The sequence below is a fragment of the Lissotriton vulgaris genome, chromosome 4_2 (assembly GCF_964263255.1).
Source record: "Lissotriton vulgaris chromosome 4_2, aLisVul1.2, whole genome shotgun sequence".
Taxonomy (NCBI): domain Eukaryota; kingdom Metazoa; phylum Chordata; class Amphibia; order Caudata; family Salamandridae; genus Lissotriton; species Lissotriton vulgaris.
This window is the reverse complement of record NC_141692.1, coordinates 5,671,389-5,698,324: the sequence shown is the minus strand read 5'-3', so window position 1 is coordinate 5,698,324 and position 26,936 is coordinate 5,671,389. Positions and strand designations below refer to the sequence as shown.

General features: G+C 45.8%; 1 protein-coding gene across 1 annotated transcript in view; it reads right to left on the bottom strand.

Moving 5' to 3' along the window:
• The window catches only part of LOC147718106 (uncharacterized), a 127,831-nt gene extending 102,905 nt beyond the window's left edge, over nt 1-24,926 (bottom strand). Inside the window, exon 1 of the mRNA XM_086919243.1 lies at nt 24,674-24,926. Coding sequence (XP_086775369.1) covers nt 24,674-24,926 — 253 coding nt within the window. The remainder of the gene's footprint in view (nt 1-24,673) is intronic.
• Nucleotides 24,927-26,936: the final 2,010 nt, after the last annotated feature.

Here is a 26,936-nt window from a genome sequence, read left to right as displayed (position 1 = left end):
AATTGCTTCCTGGCGCCTCGTTGCCTACTTGCAACTATTCTCTGACCCTGCTCTGACCCTTGAAGCAGGGTCAGAGAATAGTTACAAGCAGGCAACGAGGCACCTGTCCAAGGAATTAAACCTCACCAGGAAGCACTTACAGATATAAAAAACAGGAAAAAGGGAGAGGATGGCAAATACACCCATTTTGAGTTGTCAGGAGGGGTTAAACTAAAAGAGACCTTTACAGCACAATTTTCATATGCATTTTGCTAAAAATAAGTTGCTGTATTTTCTGTAGGGGCAACTCAGGAATCTGGCCCTTCAGAGATCCGGCCTCTCTTTCTTTCTCTCGTTCTCTCTCTCCCTCTCTCTCTCCCTTTCTTTCTCTCTCTTTCTATCTATCTATCTCTCTCTCCCTCACCTTTCTTGCTCTATTTATCTCTTTATCTCTCTCTTTCAAGTTCTTCCTCTTTCTCTGCTTATCTCTTTCTTTCTCCGTTGTTCTCTCTCTCTTTCTCTCTATCTCCCTCTCTTTCTTTCTCTCTCTCACATCCTCTCTTTCTCGCTCTCTCTTTCTCTCTCTTTCTTTCTCTCTCACTCTCCCTCTTTCTCTCTCTCTTTCTCTTTCTCTCTCTCTTTCTCTCTCTCTTTTACTTTCTTGCTCTTTCTCTGTCTCTCTCTTTCTTTCTCTCTCATTCTCTCTCTCCCTGTTTCTTTCTTTCTTTCTTTCTTTCTTTCTTTCTTTCTTTCTTTCTTTCTTTCTTTCTTTCTTTCTTTCTTTCTTTCTTTCGTTCTTTCTTTCTTTCTTTCTTTCTTTCTTTCTTTCTTTCTCCCCCTATCTCTCTTACTCTCTCTTTCTCTCCCTCTCTTTCCCTTTCTCTCCCTTTCACTTTCACTTTCTTGCTCTTTCTCTGTCTGTCTCACTCTTTCTTTCTTTCTCTCTCTCTTTCTTTTTTTCTTTCTTTCTTTCTTTCGTTCTTTCTTTCTTTCTTTCACTCTCTCGCTCCCTCCCTCTCTCTCTCTCTCTTTCTCTCTTTTGAAACATTGCGAAGATCTCGTAGATGACAAAGTACAAACAAGCATTTGCAATGCAATAGGTCTCGCATGTTTTGTATTTACGTGACTTAGCTGTATTGATATTACAAATTACAATGGCTTTTAATTTTTTTAAATAATTAATACTTAAATAAAAGTGTATGTTCAGTGTATTTTATTGTGACGAAAATCCAGGAACAGAAGTGAAATATTAACATCTTTTTGTGACATTTGTAATAAAGTTTGAAACATTGAGAGAACATATTTGAACCATTTGTTGAATGGTTGCGCAGATTGATGCTGGGGTGGCGCTGAGTGGTGCTGTGGTGGTGCTGAGTGGGGCTATGGCGATGCTGAGTGGTGCTGTGGTGGTGCTGAGTGATACTGGGAAGGTGCTGAGTGATACTGGGATGGTGCTGAGTGATGCTGGGGTGGTGTTGAGTGATGCTGTGGTGGTGCTGAGTGATGCTATGGTGGTTCTGAGTGGTGCTGTGGTGGAGCTGAGTGATGCTGGGGTAGCGCTGAGTGATGATGTGGTGATGCAGAAGGCAGAAAGGCACAAAAAGCAGTCTAACAGAGGACAGAAGGGCCGAAAAACAATGGAAAAACGAGTCTAAAAGAGGGCAGAAGGGCACGAAAATGAGTCTAATGGGGCAATAAGGCACAAAAACGAGTCTAACAGACGGCAGAAGGGCACAAAAAACGAGTCTAACAGAGGGCTGAAGGGCACAAAAACAAGGGAATAACAGAGGGCAGAATGGCACAAAAACCGAGTATAACAGAGGGCAGAAGAGCAGAAAAACAAGGGAAAAATGAGTCTAACAGAGGGCACAAGGGCACACAAAACGAGTCTAACGGGGCAGAAGGGCAGAAAAACAAGGGAAAAACGAATCTAACAGAGAGCAGAAGGGCAAAAAAACAAGGGAAAAATGAGTCTAACAGAGAGCAGAAGGGCACAAAAAACGAGTCTAACAGGGGGCAGAATGAATCCCGCCCTGCATGTTTGTCCACGAAGATGCCACCTTTTTGTGCAATACCTCTACTCAACTGGAGTACTTTCTACTGTCTAATCAGTAAGTGCTCCCTCGTTGGCTAAATGTATAGGGGCAGATTTACAACAACTGGCGCATCCCTAGGGATGCGCCAGTTATTGTGCGCCGCAGCTCCGCCCCCATGGTGCGCCCCATTTACAATGCGGCGCACCATGTGGCAAAAACGGCACAGATACGTCACGCATCTGTGCCGTAAAAGCAGCGCATTGCTGGATCTGCGTTGCGCTTGCGATGCAGCTCCAGCAATGCTCTGGGGGGGCCATATCTCCCCAATGCTGCATCAAGCCTTGCGCCTGATTCAAGCAAGCGCAGGGTTTTGACGCAGCATTGGCCTAAAAGTGGCTGAGTGAAATCTACAAGATTTCACTCAGCCACTTTTAGGAGGCTGAGTCGGAACGCCTTCTGATGGCGCAGGGCTTTACAACGTGACGCATCTCACAGAGAGATGCATCACGTTGTTAATACCCAGCACCATGGTGCATTTTTTGTGCTGCTGCTGGGTCACAAAAGGTCTCGGTAGAGGGTGGCAGTGGTGGACCAGAGGGTGGCAGTGATGAACCAGAGGGTGACAGTGATGAACCAGAGGGTGGCAAAGCTGAACCTGAGGGTGGCAGGGGTGAACCAGAGCGTGGCAGGGGTGAACCAGAGGGTGACAGTGTTGAACCAGAGGAAAGCAGTGCTGAACCAGAGGGTGGCAGGGGTGAACCAGAGGGTGGCAGTGATGAACCAGATGGTGGCAGGGGTGACCCAGAGGGTGGCAGTCATGAACCAGAGGGTGGCAGGGGTGAACCAGAGGGTGACAGTGCTGAACCAGAGGGTGGCAGTGGTGAACCAGAGAGTGGCAGGGGTGAACCAGAGGGTGGCAGTGGTGAACCAGAGGGTGGCAGTGCTGAACCAGAGGGTGACAGTGGTTAACCAGAGTGTGGCAGTGGTGAACCAGAGGTGCTGTGATGAACCAGAGGGTGGCAGTCGTGAACCAGAGGGTGGCAGTGGTGAACCAGAGGGTGACCGTGCTGACCCAGAGGGTGGCAGGGGTGAACCAGAGAGTGGCAGTGCTGAACCAGAGGGTGGCAGTGGTGAACCAGAGGGTGGCAGGGATGAACCAGAGGGTGGCAGGGGTGAACTAGAGGGTGGCAGTGGTGAACCAGAGGGTGGCAGTGATGAACCAGGGGTTCTGTGCCCATAAACGACTGCATGGGTAACTTCGCTATGCAAGCGGCTCGCGAAGACGCAAAAAGCCCTGTGAACACGCAAAAAACCCCGCGAACACGCAAAAAACCCCACGAACACGCAAAAAACCAAAAATTCGCACTAATTCGCGAATTTTGCGGATCGCGAATTCGCAAATCCGCAAATTCGCAGATCGCGAATTCGCAAAATTCGCCCATGCTTAGTTTAATCCATCACCGTTCTTCAGCCCACTCTGCCACCTCAGTTCAGACATGGCCATATGCAAATCAGTCTGATCCTGTGCCTCATGGGAACAGTCCAGCCCGAACTGCCAAGCCATGCCTTCCCTGGACCGGAAACAAGCTACTGAGGACCGGTTTCTGGCATTACAGCTGTCTTCAGCCCGGCTTGCTTGAATCCAGTCGCAAAGTGAGCAAGGGATTCACGTCTGAGCATACCCTGCCAACGTATTGCGAACAAAGAAAAACCAAAGGAAATGATGGACAGAGCATTGACAATACAAGCACTCACCCCCAGTGAACTGATCTGGTTTAAATCCATCACCGTTCTTTAGCCCACTCTGCCATCCCAGTTCAGACATGGCCATATGCAAATCAGTCTGATCCTGTGCCTCATGGGAACAGTCCAGCCCGAAATGCCAAGCCATGCCTTCCCTGGACCGGAAACAAGCTACCGAGGACCAGTTTCTGGCATTTCAGCCATCTTTAGCCCGGCTTCCTTGAATCCAGTGGCAAAGTGAGCAAGGGACTCACGTCTGAGCATACCCTGCCAACTTATGGCAAACAAAGAAAAACCAAAGGAAATGATGGACGGAGCGTTGACAATACAAGCACTCAGCCTCAGTCAACTGATCTGGGTTTAATCCATCACCGTTCTTTAGCGCACTCTGCCACCCCAGTTCAGACATGTTATGTTATGTTATGTTATATTTATTCTTATATAGCGCACGCTACTCAAAAAGAGTGTCCCGGCGCTTTTGATAATGAGACCTACAGCAGAATAACACAACACAGTAATAAAACAACTTAGTAGAGAACAGAGCAGAGGAAAAAAAAAACAGCCTACAGGGCAAACAGCCAGGTTTTAAGGCCCTTCCTGAAAGCAAGTAAATTAGTAGCTCAGCAAAGTGTCAGCGGCAGGGTATTCCACAGCTGTGGCGCCAGCAATCCAAAGGAGCGGCCTCCAATGCGGGCTCTCTTTACAAGCGGCACAGCCACCAGAAACAGAGATTCTGATCTGAGAGAGCGGGCCGGGTGGTAAAAGGCGAGTCTCCTTTGGAGGTACTTAGCTCCCACAGCATGAAGAGCTTTATATTCCAAAGTTAATGCCTTGAAGGCAATCCGTTTTCGGATAGGCAGCCAATGAAGGGTCTGCAAAAGGCCAGCAGCGCTCGCTCGCCTGTTTAGGCCATAAATGGCCCTCGCGGCCGGATTCTGCACAACTTGAAGCCGCTGCAGCAGATACTCTGGCAGGCCCAAGTAGAGGACGTTGGAATAATCCAATCTTGAGTTGATCAGAGCCTGCACAGTCAGCTTCCTGTGTTCCTCAGACAGGAGAGGCAGAAACTTCGGGAGCATCTTGAGGAGGCCGAAACATGTACCCGTCACACCTAGGATCTGGGACCTTAGCGTCAGACCCTTATCCATCTTGACCCCCAAGTTCTTAGCTAATTGGGATGAGCAAGACGGAGGGAACATGTTAATGGGCCACCAAGCCTGCCAGTCCGGATCCGATGCACACCCGAAGAAGAGTACCTCAGACTTATCTGAGTTGCACTTGAGGCTGTTCAGCTGGAACCATTTAAAAACAGCCCCATGGCAATCCCGGATACTCTCTCCATCAAAGTCTCCTCCCTTCTTACAAGAAAAGAGGAGCTGGGTGTCGTCGGCGTAGGATACGATCTGGGCCCCGAACGACTCCGCCAACGCCGCCAGAAGGGTCATAAAGATGGCCATATGCAAATCAGTCTGATCCTGTGCCTCATGGGAACAGTCCAGTCCGAACTGCCAAGTCATGCCTTCCATGGACCGGAAACAAGCTACCGAGGACCGGTTTCTGGCATTACAGCCGTCTTCAGCTCGGCTTCCTTGAATCCAGTGGCAAAGTAAGAAAGGGACTCACGTCTGAGCATACCCTGCCAACTTATGGCGAACAATGAAAAACCAAAGGAAATGATGGACGGAGCGTTGACAATACAAGCACTCACCCCCAGGCAACTGATCTGGGTTTAATCCATCACCGTTATTCAGCCCACTCTGCCACCCCAGTTCAGACATGGCCATCTGCAAATGAGTCTGATCCTGTGCCTCATGGGAACAGTCCAGCCCGAACTGCCAAGCCATGCCTTTCCTGGACCAGAAACAAGCTACAGACGACCGGTTTCTGGCACTTCAGCCATCTTCAGCCCAGCTTGCTTATCCAGTGGCAAAGTGAGCAAGAGACTCACGTCTGAGCATACCCTGCCAACTTATGGCGAACAAAGAAAAACCAAGGGAAATGATGGACGGAGCGTTGAAAATACAAGCACTCAGCCCCAGTCAACTGATCTGGGTTTAATCCATCACCGTTCTTTAGCCCACTCTGCCACCCCAGTTCAGACATGTTATGTTATGTTATGTTATATTTATTCTTATATAGCGCACAGCTACTCAAAAAGAGTGTCCCGGCGCTTTTAATAATGAGACCTACAGCAGAATAACACAACACAGTAATAAAAAAACTTAGTAGAGAACAGAGCAGAGGAAACAAAAACAGCCTAGAGGGCAAACAGCCAGGTTTTAAGGCCCTTCCTGAAAGCAAGTAAATTAGTAGCTCCGCGAAGTGTCAGCGGCAGGGTATTCCACAGCTGTGGCGCCAGCAATCCAAAGGAGCGGCCTCCAATGCGGGCTCTCTTTACAAGCGGCACAGCCACCAGAAACAGAGATTCTGATCTGAGAGAGCGGGCCGGGTGGTAAAAGGCGAGTCTCCTTTGGAGGTACTTAGCTCCCACAGCATGAAGAGCTTTATAGGCCAAAGTTAACGCCTTGAAGGCAATCCGTTTTCGGATAGGCAGCCAATGTAGGGTCTGCAAAAGGCCAGCAGCGCTGGCTCGCCTGTTTAGGCCATAAATGGCCCTCGCGGCCGGATTCTGCACAACTTGAAGCCGCTGCAGCAGAAACTCAGGAAGGCCCAAGTAGAGGACGTTGGAATAATCCAACATTGAGCCGATCAGAGCCTGCACAGTCAGCTTCCTGTGTTCCTCAGACAGGAAAGGCAGAAACTTCGGGAGCATCTTGAGGAGGCCGAAACATGTACCCGTCACACCTAGGATCTGGGACCTTAGCGTCAGACCCTTATCCATCTTGACCCCCAAGTTCTTAGCTAATTGGGATGAGCAAGACGGAGGGAACATGTTAGTGGGCCACCAAGCCTGCCAGTCCGGATCCGATGCACACCCGAAGAAGAGTACCTCAGACTTATCTGAGTTGCACTTGAGGCTGTTCAGCTGGAACCATTTAAAAACAGCCCCAAGGCAATCCCGGATACTCTCTCCATCAAAGTCTCCTCCCTTCTTACAAGAAAAGAGGAGCTGGGTGTCGTCGGCGTTGGATACAATCTGGGCCCCGAACGACTCCGCCAACGCCGCCAGAGGGGCCATAAAGATGGCCATATGCAAATCAGTCTGATCCTGTGCCTCATGGGAACAGTCCAGTCCGAACTGCCAAGCCATGCCTTCCATGGACCGGAAACAAGCTACAGAGGACCGGTTTCTGGCATTACAGCCGTCTTCAGCCCGGCTTCCTTGAATCCAGTGGCAAAGTTAGAAAGGGACTCACGTCTGAGCATACCCTGCCAACTTATGGCGAACAAAGAAAAACCAAAGGAAATGATGGACAGGGCATTGACAATACAAGCACTCACCCCCAGGCAACTGATCTGGGTTTAATCCATCACCGTTCTTCAGCCCACTCTGCCACCCCAGTTCAGACATGGCCATCTGCAAATCAGTCTGATCCTGTGCCTCATGGGAACAGTCCAGCCCGAACTGCCAAGCCATGCCTTCCCTGGACCGGAAACAAGCTACCGAGGACCGGTTTCTGGCATTACAGCCGTCTTCAGCCCGGCTAGCTTGAATCCAGTGGCAAAGTGAGCAAGGGACTCACGTCTGAGCATACCCTGCCAACTTTTGGCGAACAAAGAAAAAACAAAGGAAATGATGGACGGAGCGTTGACAATACAAGCACTCACCCCCAGGCAACTGATCTGGGTTTAATCCATCACCGTTGATCAGCCCACTCTGCCACCCCAGTTCAGACATGGCCATCTGTAAATCAGTCTGATCCTGTGCCTCATGGGAACAGTCCAGCCCGAACTGCCAAGCCATGCCTTCCCTGCACCGGAAACAAGCTACCGAGAACCGGTTTCTGGCATTTCAGCCGTCTTCAGCCCGGCTTGTTTGAAACCAGTGACAAAGTGAGCAAGGGATTCACGTCTGAGCATACCCTGCCAACGTATTGCGAACAAAGAAAAACCAAAGGAAATGATGGACGGAACATTGACAATACAAGCACTCACCCCCAGTCAACTGACCTGGGTTTAATCCATCACCGTTCTTTAGCCCACTCTGCCACCCCAGTTCAGACATGGCCATATGCAAATCAGTCTGATCCTGTGCCTCATGGGAACAGTCCAGCCCGAACTGCCAAGCCATGCCTTCCCTGGACCGGAAACAAGCTACCGAGGACCGGTTTCTGGCATTTCAGCCGTCTTCAGCCCGGCTTCCTTGAATCCAGTGGCAAAGTGAGAATGGGACTCACGTCTGAGCATACCCTGCCAACTTATGGCGAACAAAGAAAAACCAAAGGAAATGATGGACGGAGCGTTGACAATACAAGCACTCACCCCCAGTCAACTGATCTGGGTTTAATCCATCACCGTTATTTAGCCCACCCTGCCACCCCAGTTCAGACATGGCCATATGCAAATCAGTCTGATCCTGTGCCTCATGGGAACAGTCCAGACCGAACTGCCAATCCATACCTTCCCTAGACCAGAAACAAGCTACCGAGGACCGGTTCATGGCATTTCAGCCGTCTTCAGCCCGGCTTGCTTGAATCCAGTGGCAAAGTGAGCAAGGGACTCACGTCTGAGCATACCCTGCCAACTTATGGCGAACAAAGAAAAACCAAGGGAAATGATGGACGGGGTGTTGACAATACAAGCACTCACTCCCAGTCAGCTGATCTCGGTTTAATCCATCACCGTTCTTTAGCCCACTCTGCCACCCCAGTTCAGACATAGCCATATGCAAATCAGTCTGATCCTGTGCCTCATGGGAACAGTCCAGTCCGAACTGCCGAGCCATGCCTTCCCTGGACTGGAAACAAGCTACAGAGGACCGGTTTCTGGCATTTCAGCCGTCTTTAGCCCGGCTTGCTTGAATCCAGTGGGAAAGTGAGCAAGGGACTCACGTCTGAGCATACCCTGCCAACTTATGGCAAACAAAGAAAAACCAAAGGAAATGATAGACAGAGCGTTGACAAAACAAGCACTCACCCCCAGGCAACTGATCTGGGTTTAATCCATCACCATTCTTTATCCCACTCTGCCACCCCAGTTCAGACATGGCCATATGCAAATCAGTCTGATCCTGTGCCTCATGGGAACAGTCCAGCCCAAACTGCCAAGCCATGCCTTCCCTGGACCGGAAACAAGCTACCGAGGACCGGTTTCTGGCATTTCAGCCGTCTTCAGCCCGACGTGCTTGAATCCAGTGGCAAAGTGAGCAAGGGACTCACGTCTGAGCATACCCTGCCAACTTATGGCAAACAAAGAAAAACCAAAGGAAATGATGGACCGAGCGTTGACAATACAAGCACTCACCCCCAGTCAACTGATCTGGGTTTAATCCATCACCATTCTTTATCCCACTCTGCCACCCCAGTTCAGACATGGCCATATGCAAATCAGCCTGATCCTGTGCCTCATGGGAACAGTCAAGCCCGAACTGCCAAGCCATGTCTTTCCTGGACCGGAATCAAGCATCCTTGGACCTGTTACTGGCTATCAGCCGTCTTCAGCCAGGATAGCTTGACTCCAGTGGTGTGGAGAGCATGGGACTCACGTCTGAGCATACCCATCCCACTCGGGGTGACAAATGCAAAAACAACAGTTGATGGGCAGAATGCAGAACAATGTCATACATTCACCCCAGTACAGAGATCTGAGCCTAAATCCATCGTTGTTTTGCACTCCACACCACTCCAATTCAGACATGGCCATATGCAAATCAGCCTTGACCTTGTGCCTCATGGGAACAGTCCAGCCCGATCTGCCAAGCCATGTGTTTCCTTGACCGGAATCAAGCATCCTAGGACCGGTTTCTGGCTATCAGCCGTCTTCAGCCAGGATAGCTTGACTCCAGTGGTGTGGAGAGCATGGGACTCACGTCTGAGCATACCCATCCCACTCGGGGTGACAAATCCAAAAACAACAGTTGATGGACAGAATGCAGAACAATGTCATACATTCACCCAGTATAGAGATCTGGGCCTAAATCCATCGTTTTTTGCACTCCACACCACCCCAGTTCAGACATGGCCAAATGCAAATCAGCATTGACCCTGTGCCTCATGTGAACAGTCCAGCCCGAACAGAACAATGTGTTGTGCAGAAACAGTATAGAGTGCTGCACAGGAACAGTACAGAGTGCTGGAACAGTATTGAGTGCTAGGCATGATCTGTGCAGAGTGCTGTGCATGAATAGTTCATGGTGCTGTGCTGGAACAGCTAGATAAACAAATTAGGGACCCTGAGAAAACCAATTCTAAGGGAACATCCAACCAGGGAAAAGAACAGCCTAAAGAACTTCAAAGAATGTCCCCACCTTACTTAAACAAGGGCAATGGCTCCAGGATATTGAAAAATTCACCCACAGAACAGCTCAACTAATTTTTTATTTATTTATTTGCCATTATTACATATTTTATCATTTTCTTTAAAAAGAGTCCGACGAAACACATAGATAAATTCATTCATGAAAGTGCACAAAATATATCACATTGCATTATAATCATATATCCAATCCAAAGTTACTTTATTTCGGCCATTTAGGCCATAAAAGATGCAATAAAACATTTAAAACAGATAAAAACATACAATGTATGGGAAAGAACACAGTGCGGGGGAACAAGGGACTAATGAATCAGTTCATAGTGGACTCTAAAAATTAAAACCCAATTCGGTACAATTCAGTGCAGTTCATTCCACAATAGGAAGTTAAGAGTTACCCTTTCAGTATAATCATATACACTTTGCACAAATATTCATAAAACACAAAAAAATACAAAAAAATCCAGCTCACAATTAACAATATTCAAAAATAGACAAACACACTATGTATCCAACAAACAAAAAGCAAATACATATAGCGCATACAATAAATCCAAAACACATTTAATTACAGAAAAGTGAAAAACATCAGACATTACAAAGAACAAGAATTTAAAATTCACAAATATACCATACAAAAATACAAACAGAAGAAAAGTGCTGCCACACGTTAGGGCGCAAATTTCATACTTTAATCAATATTCGTGACCGATGGGTGGTCATCAAACAATATATGTATAAAATACAGTGTGCACGGCAGGGCTGAATAAACTATCTGTGGGAGAAGAATATACAAGGAAAAAAAAAGTTAAAAGCAGGACTAATCAAGGTCGCAGATTGAGCATGACATTAACAAGGTTCACAAAAAAGTACAAAAACTCAAAATAAAGGATAAGACACAAGATAAAAAGAAAAAGACGCATGATAGCTAAGAATATGCATAACGATTCAACAGTAACGTAGAACTTATATCCCAATAAACTGTGTAGGGGACAGGAAAAAAAATATATATATCTCCATCACCAGTATCATAAAATACACACCTTACAACTCTAGGGGTACAGGTTACTTCCTTATCCTGAAGTCTTGATGGCACATGATATGCATCCTAAAAGACTGAGATTCCTAAATCAATATAAACAGAAGAGAAAGATATCGGTAGGCCTTAATCATCACAGAACAAATGGTTACTGCAGAGTTAGGGCACAGAACATATAGAATGTCTAAGGTCTGGATGAATTGGCCCACACGGAGCAGCCTAAGTGTCATGGAGGAAAAGGATCTCAGAGTTGGGGCAACATCTCAATGATGGGGGGCCCAAAGACAAAATTCTTGCTTCAAACTGTGGAAAAATTCTATGCTCCCCTAGTTCACTTGTGCACAGAGAAGGTATAAAACTGGCTAAACTAAAAAGCAAAAGAAAGATAGAAAAAAAGATAGATAAAAAAAGGGATAAAGTAGTAAAGATAAGGAGAAAAGAAGTTATTAATAGGTATATAATAGAATAGCACCACAGGACAAAGTAAAATGCTGCCTCATGGACGATCGCTACCCCCCTGGGAGCAAAAGATGGAGAGGCTCCAATAAAATATACATTAAAAGAATGAAACCTAAATTGAATCCTATCAATTTTAGAGGCGCAGAGTGGAAGGCGCTCCCCGGGAAATAAGTAAAGTATATACACGGGTACACTCTAAAGGCAGCTTCGAAGAGCCAATGCAGGTAAGTCACGAGAATAGGCGTAAAGGCCCCTCGTTGGGTGAAACCGAAAGTGGGAATGCCTTTTGCTTACATACAGAACCGAGTACAAAGAAAAAAAAAAATCAGTGAGTGAAATTTTGATAAGGGAAAGGGCTAACATAATGAAATTGGGACAGGGAAAAATAGGGCGAGAATACCCCAGACAATGCTTACCTAACATACATTTCCTGTAGTCCTAGGCCACCGTATTGGCAGTACGTCTTTTTACTTTTAAGGACCCTGGATATAAGCGGGAAAGACCGCAAAAATTGCGTACACAGGGACAATCACAGTCGGGACCTGAGCATAAAAAGAAATAGAGTAAGCTAGGTAGGAAGCCAGGAAAGCGAAATAGGGTATAGCAAACAATCAAAAAGAGAAGAAACCGCTGCAAGCACCACTTACCTTATTAGAATGTTCCTTCCAACGAGAATGGACCAAACATCCTGCCGACGGGGGTGTCGATAGGAGGATGGCCCAGGGGACCCTCCTTTAAATGCTGAACCCTATATGGCGTAATGGGCCAGAACAACTTACACCTGAGTAGACTGCGGAAAGACTAGACCGTCTATTACTACCTGAAAGAAGGGGATCCATATGTCGGCCATTTTCCACCCAACCCTGATAGCAAATCAGAAAGCAACTGTGTCCCAACATAAAGATCGAGGACGGACTCGAACTTGGGGGGATAGAAAAAAGTCTGCCATATCACAGTGTATACACAGAAAGAATAAAATAGACTCAGAGGTGGAGCCATATCAGGTCCAAAGATAATAGCGATCCTGAGGAAGTAACAAGCGTCCTCCATTTAGAAGAGTATGCCAAGGTAGCGTAATAATGATGAAACACATGAAGAATATGGAAATACACAGAAAAGTCCCAACATATAGATAAAAGGAAAAAGAAAAAAGAAAAATTGACCCGATCTGGTGAAATAACAACCAGCGAATGCAGCGATCGAAAACAAAGTATCATGTGCTAAAAATAAAACCAAACCTAAAATAAAGGGGGTGGGGAGGAAGCTCGCCCAATAACCATTACAAATATCTAGCAGAATGATAATAGGAACCTCCCAGGGGAGAATAAAGGTGGAATAAAGCATAACCACGGGAAGGAAATGCAGAGGACTCATTAGAAGAGAGGGACCCCATTGGTAGCATTACCAAAGGTATATAACCATCAACCTAAGCTTAGAAGCACGGAAGAGTCTATGGCAAGCAGAAGAATAAAAGGCCACAAAGCCATTAAATAATGGCATTCTCCCACGGAAGACATTCATTCAGGCCCGTGGTGGCTGTCTGTAAGGTGAAGATCCAGAACTCCTCCCTTTTACCTCTCAAGGCATCAAGGTGGCGGACATCTTGGTTTGGGCGTGTTTCATGGAAGAAAGAAACAATCGAGATCGCCCATAGAAACTGATACAATTGTTTCCTAGCGGCCATTTTAGGTTGGGAAAAGGAAAAAAACAAGCTCTAATAGCCAAAGAAAGAAACATTTAATGTTGTGGCGGCCATTTTGACTTGGTTTTGAAAAAGAAGAAAAGAAAGCCCAATCCACCTTGGAAACAAGCCTGAATGTTTGTGATGGATTAGTGGCGGCCATCTTGGATTTTTTTTTTCAATTTTATTCGTTTTTTCTGTCATTTCAAGAGGATTGATACAACTGAAGCAGCGGTTTGGAGTGTGGCATTAAAAGATTATATACTTCAATGGAGAAGGAGGACTGAAGGACCCGTTGTAAGGAAAATGAGTGAAAACGCGAGGGAGAGAAAAGTCGGAGGAGCTTGGCGGACAGATTCCACATTGAGGAACTTGAAGCCTGTCGACGGTGATGGGCACACCTTTTTGAGGGAAGGGAGGTGGTACTTTGCTGATAAAGATTTAATAGTGGAACAAGTGTAAGGGTTTTGAGTGGAATTGGTGCTGTAAAATGCAGAATGTAACTGCACCACCTTTCTTCCTGATGGAACCGGGTGAACCACTGATTAGGTGGAAAAAATGGAAAAAGATCTTTGAAAATTACGCAAGGGTGTGTGGTGCAAATTTGAGTGGTGAAAGGAAGCATGCTTTATTTATGCATTGTTTGGGCGGAGAAGGCCAAGAGATTTTGGAGACTCTTCCGGCCATTCCTCAAGCAGAACAAAGAGGATTGAATGAATATGAGGTGTGTGCTAGGCAGTTGGATTTACATTATCTTCCTAAAGTGAGTACAATCATGGAAAGGTACTATTTCGGGTTAAGAGAGCAGGGTAAGGAAGAGAGTGTTGAGGAGTACATTACTGCTCTAAGAAAGTTGGCTTCAAGTTGCAAGTTTGGAGGTTTAGTGGAAGAACGCATTAGGGATCAGTTCATTTTGAGATGCGTGAGTGATAAGATAAGGGAAGAGTTGTGGCTAAAGGATGAGCCTGCACTTGAAGAAGTAGTAGGTATTGCAAAAAGGGTTGAACATATGTTAAAATGCGTTGGGGAACTAAGCAAAGAGAAAAAGGATGACAAACCAAGTAGTTCTTCAACACAAGAAGTGGTGTGTCAGGCTGTGAAGAGACAGGATGAGAAGGAAAAGAAAGAGGTGTGTGAGGAGGAAAGGTTGAAAGGGGAGGTTGATGGTGGAATTTCTAAAATACAGTTGAGTAAGAAATTCACAACTCCTTTTCAAGGAACCTGTTATAGATGTGGGAAATATGGGCATATGGCAAATGCGAGAGAGTGTCCTGCTCTTAGGTTCAATTGCAATGTGTGTGGCAGAAACGGACACATTGGTAGAAATTGTAGAACAAGAGTTGGGAGAGATATGAAGACCGAGACTAAGTTGGTCAGCTTTCAGATTAATGAAGATGTTGTAGAACATCCTTCTGATTATGTGTTGATTGGGGAAGCAAGTGTGTTGATGAAATTTGATTCATGCTCACATGTTACTTTTATTTCAAATGAGGTGTTTGAAAATGTGTTTGGGAAGGAAAAAACTTTGTGTAAACCGGATATAAGACCAACAGGTTATCAAGAACATCCCATAAAAATAATGGGTTACTTTTTTGACTGCATTGAATATAAAGGGAGGTATACAGAAGCAAAAGTTTATGTGGTAAACAGGGGTGACAACTTGTTGAGTTGGTCTCATCAGGCAAGGTTGGGTGTGAGTCTCAATCCAAATGCCCATCCAGTTATTCAGGTACAGGCTATAGACAATGTTGAGAACAAGTTCATTAAGAACTATAAAGAGTTGTTCAGTGAGAAACTAGGATGTATAAAAGGTTACAATCACAACATCAAACTGAAGTTGGGTGCGGTGCCTGTTGCTGCTAAAGTAAGACGCATTCCAATTTGTGTAAAGGATGCTGTGGGTAAAGAGATTGAGAAGTTGTTGTCGACTTGGGTTATACAACCAGTAGAAGCATCTGAGTGGCTCGCACCAATTGTGGTCGCGAGGAAGCCTAATAATGAGATTCGGCTGTGTGTTGACCTTCGTGCTTTAAACAAAGAGGTAATAGTTGACAAGTACCCTTTGTTAAACATAGAGGAGTTGGTTTCTACGTTAGATGGGGCTTGCTATTTCACCACCTTAGATATGGCTTCGGCTTATCACCAAGTCCCTCTAAAAGAAGAGTGTCAAGAGCTTACTAGTTTTATTACACCAATGGGTGCATTCAAGTTCTTAAGAATGCCTTTTGGGCTGGTTTCGGCAGCCTCGGTATTCCAGAGAATTATGGAAGATCTGTTCAAAGGAATACCGGGGGTAAGATGTTATCAGGATGATGTTCTCATTTCTGGTAAGAACGAACAGGAACATGATGAGAGGGTTTGCCTGGTGTTGAAGAAAATGTTGGAAGTTGGTTTGACTCTGCGTCAGAGCAAGTGCAAGTTTGGCGTCAATGAACTAGATTATTTGGGCCACCATATCTCTAGGAAGGGCATTTGTCCAAAAAAGGATCTTGTTGAAATAATAGAGAAATTGAAGGAACCATGTTCAAAAGAAGAGGTTTCATCATTTTTGGGCATGGCAGAATTTTACAATAAGTTTGTCAGAAACTTTGCAGATAAGACTATTAATCTGAGAAAGATCATGTGTAAAAATGCTGTGTTTAATTGGACTGAGGAGTGTAGCAGAGAGTTTGATCAGGTGAAGATGGATCTGAGGAATGCACCAAATTTGCAGGCGTTTGTTCCAGGCGATCCAACGTTTATTGTAACAGATGCTAGCAGTAAGGGTCTGGGTGCCTTGTTGTTACAGCTGAGGAAAGGCAAGGAGGTCCTTATAGCTTGTGCTTCGAGATGTTTGAAGGGGGCAGAGTTGAATTACTCTGTCATAGAGAAAGAGGCGCTTGGTATATATTGGGCTGTGAATAAATTCAGGAAGTTTGTTTGGGGTTCCTCCTTTACCGTCAGGTCTGATCACAAACCGCTAAAGGAAGTGTTTGAAAAGAAGGGATTAGACTCCATCTCGGGAAGAATAAGGAGATGGGTAATTTCTTTGCAGGAGTTTATGTTCAAGTTTGAATATATCCCAGGAAAAACTAATGTCTCGGCAGATTGTCTGTCTAGGTTGGTGGATGTTGTAGAAAATGTTGAGGAGGTTTTGGCTGACGATTTTGAGACTGAGTTAAAGGTGTGTGATGTTACCTTGGGGGCGGTGAAAGAAGATGTTTGGAGAGAGGAGCTGAGTAAGGATGAGGAATTGTTGGAGGTCATTAAATTGTTGGAAGATGGTAGGCCTTGTTCTTTAAAGAAGCCGTGGTCTTTGATTGCTGATGAGTTGGCAGTGGTAGATGGTTTACTCATGAGAGGTACTAGGTTAGTTCCTCCCATTAACCTCAGAAGTGTTCTGGTGGACATGTCTCATGAGGGTCACTTGGGTATTTCCAAGACGAAAGAACGCATACGAATGGACTTCTGGTGGCCAGGTATCGATTTGTTGGTGGAACGCGCTGTTAGGGATTGCTCTTCTTGTCAGGCAAGTGATAACGTTTTGAGGACCAAGTCCTCTCCTATGGTTTGCAGGAGATTGCCCAGGTCTCCCTGGGATGAAGTTGCAGTTGATATTGTGGGGCCCTTACATGGCGAGCATCAAACTCCATTTATGTTGGTTTTATTGGATTTGTATTCTAGATGGGTTGAGGTCAGTTTGGTAAGGGAGATTACAAGTGAGTCTGTTATCTCCTTTTTGGAGTCTATCTTTAAGCGTTTGAGTTTTCCGAACTCAATTCTTTCTGACAATGGGCCTCAATTTTGTTCTGGGAAAGTCGAGGAGTATCTCAGTAAGTGTGGCATAGTTCACAAGAAGATTTCTTTGTATCACCCAGAAGCAAATGGTGCTTTGGAGAGACTCAACAAAACTTTGAAGGAAAGCATTCAGTTGGCGAGGGTTCACAATTTGGACTGGAGAAAAGAGTTGCAGAACAGAATTTCAGCTTATCGATTCTCTCCTCACTCTACCACAGGAAAGACCCCGTTTGAACTTTTCAAGGGTAGAGCACCAAATACTTGTTTGTGTCCTGCCTGGATGGCTGCAGACAAGGGTGTTAAAAATAATAGGGTGGGTGCATGGAGAGAAAGGGAATTGGAACTTCAGAGAAAAAGGAAAATTTATGTGGATAGGAGAAATTCTGCTAAGGATTCCAAGTTCAAGGTGGGTGAGGTAGTAAAAATCAGGGCTCCTGTGGGCTGTCAAAATTGGTCGAAGTTTTCTGTTCCTAGAACCATTGTGAACATTTTCAAAAATGCTGTAAAGACGGAGGATGGTCGTATCTGGAACAATAGTCGTGTTTCTCATTTTGGTGGAAAGGGGAAATGTGATGATGCTGTTGCTGTTCCTGATCTGCGTTCTAATTATTCTCGCAAGAGTGTGAGAGTATGTAGGCCTCCTGTTCACTTGCGTGATTATGTCTAGATAGTTTCTTCTTTGCTTTACCTTTTCTTTCCGTTGCCTACTTCATTGCTGGACATGTAAACCTGTTTAGTGTTTAAGAGGGAGAAGTGTGATGACCTGTCATCCTGGGTTTTCTGGTTCCATGTTGGCACCTAGAGTTTGGAACCATATGATACCAAGGTTCCCATATCTTGTAATTCCATGTTTGTCAGTTGTTAGCTGGCTGTTGGTTGGGGCTGATTAAATATAACCTACTGAACTTAATCCAGTGTGAATCTCACTTTATTACACAGATCACTCGTTCAAGAATAAGCCATTTGAGGTCCTCAATGGAATGTTTAAGTTCATTCCAATGGGCAACCAGAGGAGCTCCCATCTGGTAATTGCGGATGAATGACTTATGCTCACTGAGCCCCATTCTAAATTGTCTACTAGTTTCACAGACATACCCCTTATGACAAGGGCAAAGAAGGAGGTAGATAACATTTGTGGTACAGCAGTTTGTCATTTCCCTGAAGGAAAACTTCTTCCTGCCCCACACAAGTTCAGAAGTGGTAATAAGGCATCACATGCGTGGCAATTGCCATATCTGTGACTAACATTGATGGGATTAGAACCTGTGATAGATCTCTCTGTAAACCCAGAGTCCGGGGAAACAGAGGCCCTAACTAGTGCATTTCTAAGGTTCTTATTCCGCCTAAATGCAAAGATAGGTTTTTCCAGTTTCTCCACTGATTTGTCTGTGTTCAAAATATGCCATTGAGAATTGACAATATATCTCAGCTTTTCATTAAAGTTGGAATGGGTAGTAACCACAACCAATTTGGGATCTTTCTTCTTGTTGTTAGGGTACAGCAGGGCATCACAGTTGTAATAGTTTGCCCTCTTATATGATTCTCTGGCCCGTCTGTGTGGGTATCCTCTCTGGAGAAACTTTGTCTTAAGTTGTGAAGCATGAAACTCAAAATTGCCGATGTCAGTGCAATTTCCACGAAGCCTCAGAAATTGGCTAAAGGGTATACTGTTCTTCTGGCTCCGTGTGTGGAAGCTTTTGTAAAAAAGAAGAGGATTCCGTGCTGTAGGTTTCGTGTATAGGGTTACTTCAATAGATTGGTTGGTGACCTGACTCCAGACATCCAGAAATTCAATTTTATCAGTACTGATATTGGTACTAAACTTGAGGTGTGTGTCACAAAGATTGATCCATAAAATCAATTAGTTGAGCTGTTCCTCAGGGCCCTTCCAAATAGAGAAAATGCCGTCTATAAAACGATTCCTGTTGGTAACATTCACAAAAAGGGGGCAATCTCATTATAAATAAACTTCTCCTTGAATATAGGCAATAGCAACATTAGGCAAAAAACACAGGTGATGGACAGAATGCAGAACAATGTCATACATTCACACCAGTACAGAGATCTGGGCCCAAATCCATCGTTTTTTTGCACTCCACACACCCCAGTTCAGACATGGCCATATGCAAATCAGTCTGACCCTGTGCCTCATGGGAACAGTCCAGCCCGAACTGCCATGCCATGCCTTCCCTGGACTGGAAACAAGCTTCCGAGGACCGGTTTCTGGCATTCCAGCTGTCTTCAGCCCGGCTTGCTTGAATCCAGTGGTGTGGAGTGCATAGGACTCACGTCTGAGCATACCCATCCCACTCGGGCGACAAATGCAAAAACCACAGGTGATGGACAGAATGCAGAGCAATGCCATACATTCACCCCAGTACAGAGATCTGGGCCCCAATCCATTGTTATTTTGCACTCCACACCACCCCAGTTCAGACATGGCCATATGTAAATCAGTCTGACCCTGTGCCTCATGGGAACAGTCCAGCCCGAACTGCCAAGCCATGTCTTTCCTGGACCGGATTCAAGCTTCCTAGGACTGGTTTCTGGCATTCCAGCTGTCTTCAGCCCGGCTTGCTTGAATCCAGTGGTGTGGAGTGCATAGGACTCACATCTGAGCATACCCATCCCACTCGGGCGACAAATGCAAAAACCACAGGTGATGGACAGAATGCAGAACAATGTCATACATTCACCCCAGTACAGAGATTTGGGCCCAAATCCATTGTATTAGGGGCACAAGCCACGCCCATGCTAATGCCCTGGACCTGTTGATAGATGGATTTATCAAACTCAAAGAAGTTCTCCTTGAGGACAATGGCAAGATGTTGCAGGATGAACAATTTCTAAGAAGGACAGTCAAAACTGTCAAGAATATTTGTAACCGCCTCCAGAGCACCGCCTTGAGGGATATTAGTATATAAGGCCTCAATGTCCATTGAGACCAAAATATCTTTGTTAGCATTAAAGCTAAGGCCCTCGAATTTGGTGATCAGATGTCCCGTATCACGGACATAGGCAGGTAGTTAACAGACCATAGGCGATAAACAAGCGTCTACAAATTTTGAAAAAGGTTCCGTAAGAGAACCAATCGTGGATGTAGGAAGGTGGATATCTGACTATATGGTTACCCCAACTGTTTGCCTAGTGTTTAGCTGGTTTTTGACTTAGTTGGCCTGAGATCCTGCTATTCAGGGCCCCAGGCTATCTGCTCTATCTGTAAAATGTACTCCATGTACTTTAGGTACATACCTGATTGGGTACTGGCTCACCTTTGTGAGCCCCTGTATAGTGTACCATAGGCACCAGGGCATAGGTGCATCCAAGGCCTACCAGGGGCTGCAGCATGTATTATGCCACTACTGGCTGGCTATCCAAACTGACACAACAGGCTGATCACTCAGCTTGGGTATGGTGGTGTAATCACCCCTTACTTAGATATAGTATACCTATATCTACCTTATATATAGAAACATAGTAACCTATAGGTCACTCCTATGGCAGGCCTTAACAATCCTGGAGGCAGAGTGCTTGGTTTTATGTGAGAGGGTGCCCTAGCAAGAGCTGAGCCCCTCTGCAGCTTTCGGAACTATGTCCTTATAGCTGTTCTATGATATAGCCATACCATATACTCTTAAGTGCATTATAATCCTCGCGGTTAATGCTAACGTTGGTTTGGCTTTATCAAAACATGTCGTGTAAGGTGTCAAACACTTTGGAATACTACCCCCTGCCAATTCTGGTGGCGGGGGTAGCATTCTACCCTTCTAGAGGGAGAAGACATGTTGGTTACTGCTTTACCCGGTTAAAGTTAAACAGAGCCTCAGTATCACAAAATGAATGCTGCCACAGACACGAGTGTGACCTCCTGCTGCTGGATGAAACTCTGTAGGGGAGGCCTGTACAATAGGTTCCCTGCCTTGGGGGGGTGCTAGCACCTCTCCAGACAGGCTTTTAGTGTATTGGGGCAGGGAGGGCTGAAAAATTAGACACTGCCTGGGGCACACAAGGTGCTCCATGCACAGCCCGGTTCAAACCAGTTGCTGGGGCACTCCAGTCCCAGCTCTGGCATGAAACTGGACAAAGAGAAAGGGGTGTCACCACCCCCTACTCAGGGTCCACCCATAGGAGGGACCTAGTAGGTAAACCATCCCCTTAGTTTGGTATAAAGTTAGGAGCTGTGTCTAGAGACATCAATTACCCTGGAAAGAAACTACAAAACAGAACTCTTGGACTTCAACATTCTATGCTGACTAGAAGACTGAAGAAGATCTCCCTTGTGGTCATTGAGTGATCACCCTGTTCAATCAGGCACCACCAGTAACTTGCCAGTTTGCTTTGTCGATGATCCCGATGGAACCGGTCAACTCAGCTACTCAGGACTGGACTTCCAGACTTCTTTGACTCCGACCCACATGCACAGCAAAGGTGGGACCTGTTACAGACATGAGAGACGTGAGACCAGACTCCCTGGACATCCTGCAAATTGCTAACTGCATCGACTCCTGAGGTAACTCGCAGTTGTGCATTGGGACATGAGAAGCCCCAGACACGAGCAATATCTGCACTAGAGCTCAGCCCTCCACACTCCACTCCACGAATGCCGCGTGGGGCCTGCTCCTGCATTTCAGCTTGACGCGTCTTCCCGGTTGCTATCCTGTTGGCTGGTGAGCCCCCCTGAAGATGATCCTTTTAATTTTCAATGCTTGCCTGGTTGCTCTGGGCTTGCTCCAGCTTCCTTCCAAAAGAGAAGCTCCTCAGACCTTGCTGGTCTGAACTGAAGCAAATCTTCACTTCCTGAGTGGGTTGCAGTTACCAAGGCTTGTTGGGTCTAATCCAGATACCGATACCGCAGTCAACTAGAGCCTTTGTGGGACAGCTCGACTCCAGCTCCTGGTCATCATCGACGCCTCCTGGTCCTCGTGGCTGCAGAGACAAGCTTCACCTCTTCACCTGTTTGCATTGCGACATCACCTGACTCCATCTTGGTCACTGGCTAGTGACCCCGACTCTGTACCCTCTCCTTTCAGGTTCTTCAGCTCCTTGATCCACCCTTGGATCCACATGGACACTCTTCCTTCCGCCGCCTGCAGCACTTCTTTTGCAGGTCTCCATTGAAAGCATTGACAAAACCTGCCACGAAAAGGCACCTATGCACCCGGCTTCCCTGGGTGAGGTAACTCGAGTACTCCAGTGTTCCCCTGGGTATTGACTATCCAAGTGTCCTAGTTTAAAGGGGTTTCACCGTAGTTTACCCGGAAGTGTCCTTAATCAGTAACTTTGTGACTTCTTCGTTCTCCATTGTAAGTCAATGGTAACTTGCGTCTGTATTCCCACACGGCATGCTTCTCCCGTGGGTCTCCTACTTCCAAACCTTTGGTCCTGTAGTGTAGCCCCAGCGATTTCCTAGGCCCTAGGTCTATTAACTTTTCCTGAAGTGGCTCTTATACCACTTACTAAGTATATGGTTCTTGAGGCCCCTAGGGCAGAATCGTTTTTTGTGCAACTTATAGTATGCTTAATGAGTAACTTGTAACGTATTTCGAACTCTGACCTCATAAAGAGTGCAGAGAGGTTGTGTTAGTAATAAATACATATATATTTGATATATGCCTTGTGTGGTGTCCTTTCATTTGGTATTCAAGGGATTATATATGGTAAAACAGCTAGCTTCACATGCTCTCTGAAGTTTTAGCCTAAGACTGCTTGTCCATGCTACCACTAAGATAGCTAGTCTATAAGGTTGACTTTACAATCATCACCGAATCAATCAATCAATCAATCAATCATGGTATTTATAAAGCGTGCTACTCACCCGTGAGGGTCTCAAGGCGCTGAGAGGGGGGGGGGGTTCCCTACTGCTCGAAGAGCCAGGTCTTAAGGAGTCTTCTGAAGGTGAGTAGGTCTTCCGTCTGCCGTAGGTGGGTAGGTAGGGTGTTCCAGGTCTTTGCGGCGAGGTAGGAGAAGGATCTATCCCCGGAGGTTGTTCGTTGGATGGTGGGTATGGCGGCTATGGCGAGGCTGGCGGAGCAGAGCTGGCGAGTGGGGGTGTGAAAGCTGAGTCTGTTGTTCAGGTACGCTGGTCCGGTGTTGTGGAGTGCTTTGTGTGCGTGGGTGAGGAGTTTGAAGGTGATCCTCTTGTCGAAGGGGAGCCAGTGTAGGTTTATCAGGTGGGGGGTGATGTGGCTGAGGCGGGGGACGTTGACGATCAGGCGGGCGGAGGAATTTTGGATGTGCTGTAGTCGTCGAAGGAGTTTGGCTGGAATTCCGGCATAGAGCGCATTGCCCTAGTCAAGCCTGCTGCTAACGAGGGCCTGTGTCACCGTTCTTCTTGTTTCAGTCGATATCCACTTGTAGATCGTGAGAAGCGTGTGGAGGGTGTTGTAGCAGGAGGAGGAGACGGCATTGACCTGTTTGGGCATGGAGAGGGAGGAGTCGAGGATAAATCCTAGATTGCAAGCCAGGTTGGTGCGTGTCGGTGCTGTCCAGAGAGTGGTCAGCCACCAGGAGTCGTCCCAGGCCGAGGGGTTGGGTCTGAGGATGAGGTCCTCCGTCTTGTCCGAGTTCAGTTTCAGCTGGCTGCTCCTCATCCAGTTGGTGATGGCCTTCATTCCGTCATGAATGTTGGTTTTGGCGGTGCGTGGGTCCTTGGTGAGGTAGAGGATGAGCTGAGTGTCGTCGGCATAGGAGATGATGTTGAGGTTGTGGTGGCGGGCCACTTGTGCATGTTGAACAGCGTTGGACTGAGGGTGGAGCCCTGGGGGATGCCACAGATGATGTTGGTGGCCTCGGATCGGAAGGGTGGGAGGGGGACGCTCTGTGATCTGCCGGAGAGGAAGGATGTGGTCCAGTCGAGGGCCTTCTCTTGGATACCAGCTTCTTGGAGGCGCTTTTTTAGCATGCGATGGCAGACCGTGTCGAAGGCAGCCGAGATGTCCAGGAGGATGAGGGCTGATGTTTCACCATTGTCTAACTAATTGACGCCTGATGTCGTCTTTGGCGGCGATGAGGGCAGTCTCGGTGCTGTGGTTTCGTCTGAATCCGGATTGGGATGGGTCCAGGATGTTGTTGACTTCGAGGTGGCAGGTCAGTTGCATGTTGACGATTTTCTCGATGACCTTCGCCGGGGAACGGGAGCATGGGGATGGTCCGGAAGTTCTTGAGGTCCTTGGGGTCCGCCTTGAGCTTCTTGAGGATAGCGTTGATTTCGGCGTGCTTCCAGCTTTCCGGGAATATTGCAGTTTCGAAGGAGATGTTGCTGACCTTCCGTAGTTGGGGGGCAATGGCTGTGTCTGCATGTTGAATATGTGGTCGTTTAGACTGGTGCAAGGTGCCCACTAGAATAGTGGACAACATATTCCAGGCTACCTTCTCACAGTGGACACAATAGGCCTGTATGTGGAAGTATGGATGTTCTTACGCATTTTAGGCAACCCGTAAAGAACCAGAACTTTAAAAAAAGTTTTATTAAAGTATTCAAATTCTTGGTTGCAAATGGATCCATGTTCAAGGGCTCTATGGGTGATCTCAATGATCTCAGTTTGAATTTTATCCAAAGGATACAAGGCGACCCGCCGATAGACTCACGGACATTGAGCGTGAGAAGTATCTGCTCTTTATACTCCTGACACTCTAGAACCACAATACCAACCCCCTTATCACTCGGCTTAATGGTAAGGGTGTGGTTCGAGGAGAGTTTCTTTAAGGCCTGGTACTCCTCATAGTCAAGATTGTACGCTGGTTTAGGAACAAATGTTGTCATGCTCTGAATTTTAGAATAGACACTTTCTTCGAAAATGCCCACTTCAGGATGAACCTGGTCCAACAAAGGAGTGAACATCGAGGGTGGTCGGAAGCCAGAAACATTGTCATTGGGTAAAGTGTCTTGACCTGAGAAGAACTTCTCTTGGAAGCTGCCTTTAGAGTGTACCCGTGTATATCCTTTACTTATTTCCAGGTGAGCGCCTTCCACTCTGAGTCTCTAACATTGATAGGATTACATTTTAGGTTTCATTCTTTAAATGTATATTTTATTGGAGCCTCTACATCTTTTGGTCCCATGGGGGGCGCGATTGTCCATGAGGCAGCATTTTACTATTTCCTGTGGTGCGATTCTATTATATACCTATTAATCCCTTCTTTTCTCCTTATCTTTACTACTTTACCCCTTTTTATCTATCTTTTTTCTATCTTTCTTTTGATCATTAGTTTAGCCAGTTTTATACCTTCTCTCTGCACAAGTGAACTAGGGGAGCATAGACTTTTTCCACACTTTGTAGCAAGAATTTTGTCTTTGGGCCCCACACCTTTGAGATGTTGCCCCACCTCTGAGATCCTTTTCCTCCATGACACTTAGGCTGCTCCTTGTGGGCCAATTCATCCAGACCTTAGACATTCTATATGTTATGTGCCCTAACTCCGCAGTAATGATTTGTTCCGCGACGATTAAGGCCTACCGATATATTTCTCTTCTGTTTATATTGATTTAGGAATCTCAGTCTTTTAGGATGCATATCCTGTGTCATCAAGACTTCAGGATAAGGAAGTAACCTGTACCCCTAGAGTTGTAAGGTGTGTATTTTTTGATAGTGGTGACGGAGATATATATATATTTTTTCAAGTCCCCTACACAGTTTATTGGGATATGAGGTCTACATTACGGTTGGATCGTTATGCATATTCTTAGATATCATGCGTCTTTTTCTTTTTATCTTGTGTCTTATCCTTTATTTTGAGTTTTTGTACTTTTTTGTGAACCTTGTTAATGTCTTGCTCAGTCTGTGACCTTGATTAGTCCTGCTTTTAACTTTTTTATTCCTTGTATATTCTTCTCCCACAGATAGTTTACACCTATATTGTGTGATGACCACCCATGGATCACGAATATTAATTAAAGTATGAAATGTGTGCCCTGACGAAGGAATTTTTTATGCCTTTTAGTACTTTCCAAAATGCGCATCATCGCTTTTCTTCTGCTTGTTTTTTGTATGGTATATTTGTAAATTGTAAATTCTTGTTCTTTGTAATGTCTGATGTTTTTCACTTTTCTGTAATTGAATGTGTTTTGGATTTATTGTATGCACTATAAGTATTTGCTTTTTGTTTGTTGTATACATAGTGTGTATGTCTATTTTTGAATATTGTTAATTGTGGGCTGTATTATTTAGTGTTTTATGAATATTTGTGCAAAGTTTATATGATTATAATGCAATGTGATATATTTTGTGCATTTACATGAATTAATTTATCTATGTGTTTTGTCTGACTCTTTTTAAAGAAAATTATAAAATATTTAATAATGACAAATAAATAAATAAAAAATGGTTGAGCATTTCTGTGGGTGAATTTTTTCAATATTCTTGAGCAATTGCTCTTGTTTAAGTAAGGTGGGGACATTCTTTTATGTTCTTTAGGCTGTGCTGGAACAGAACAACGTGTTGTGTAGGAACAGTACACATTCTTGTGAAGGGACAGTACAGAGTGTTTGGAACAGTACTGAGTGCAAATCAGGAACATGATGGAATGCTGTGCAGGAACAGTACAGAGTGCTGTGCAGGAACAATATTCAGAGTGCTGTGCAGGAACAGTACAGAGTCCTGTGCGTGATCAGCACAGAGTGCTGCAAAAAAACAGTACAGAGTATAGGAACAGTACTGAGTGCTGAAAAGGAGCAGTAGACAGAGTGCTGTGCAGGAACAGTACCTAGTGCTGTGCAGGAACAGTACATAGTGATGTGCAGGAACAGCACAGAGTGCTGTGCAGGAACAGTAAAGAGTGCTTAAGCAGTACATAATGCTGTGCAGGAACAGTACAGTGTGCTGTGCTGGAACAGCACAGAGTGCTCTACAGA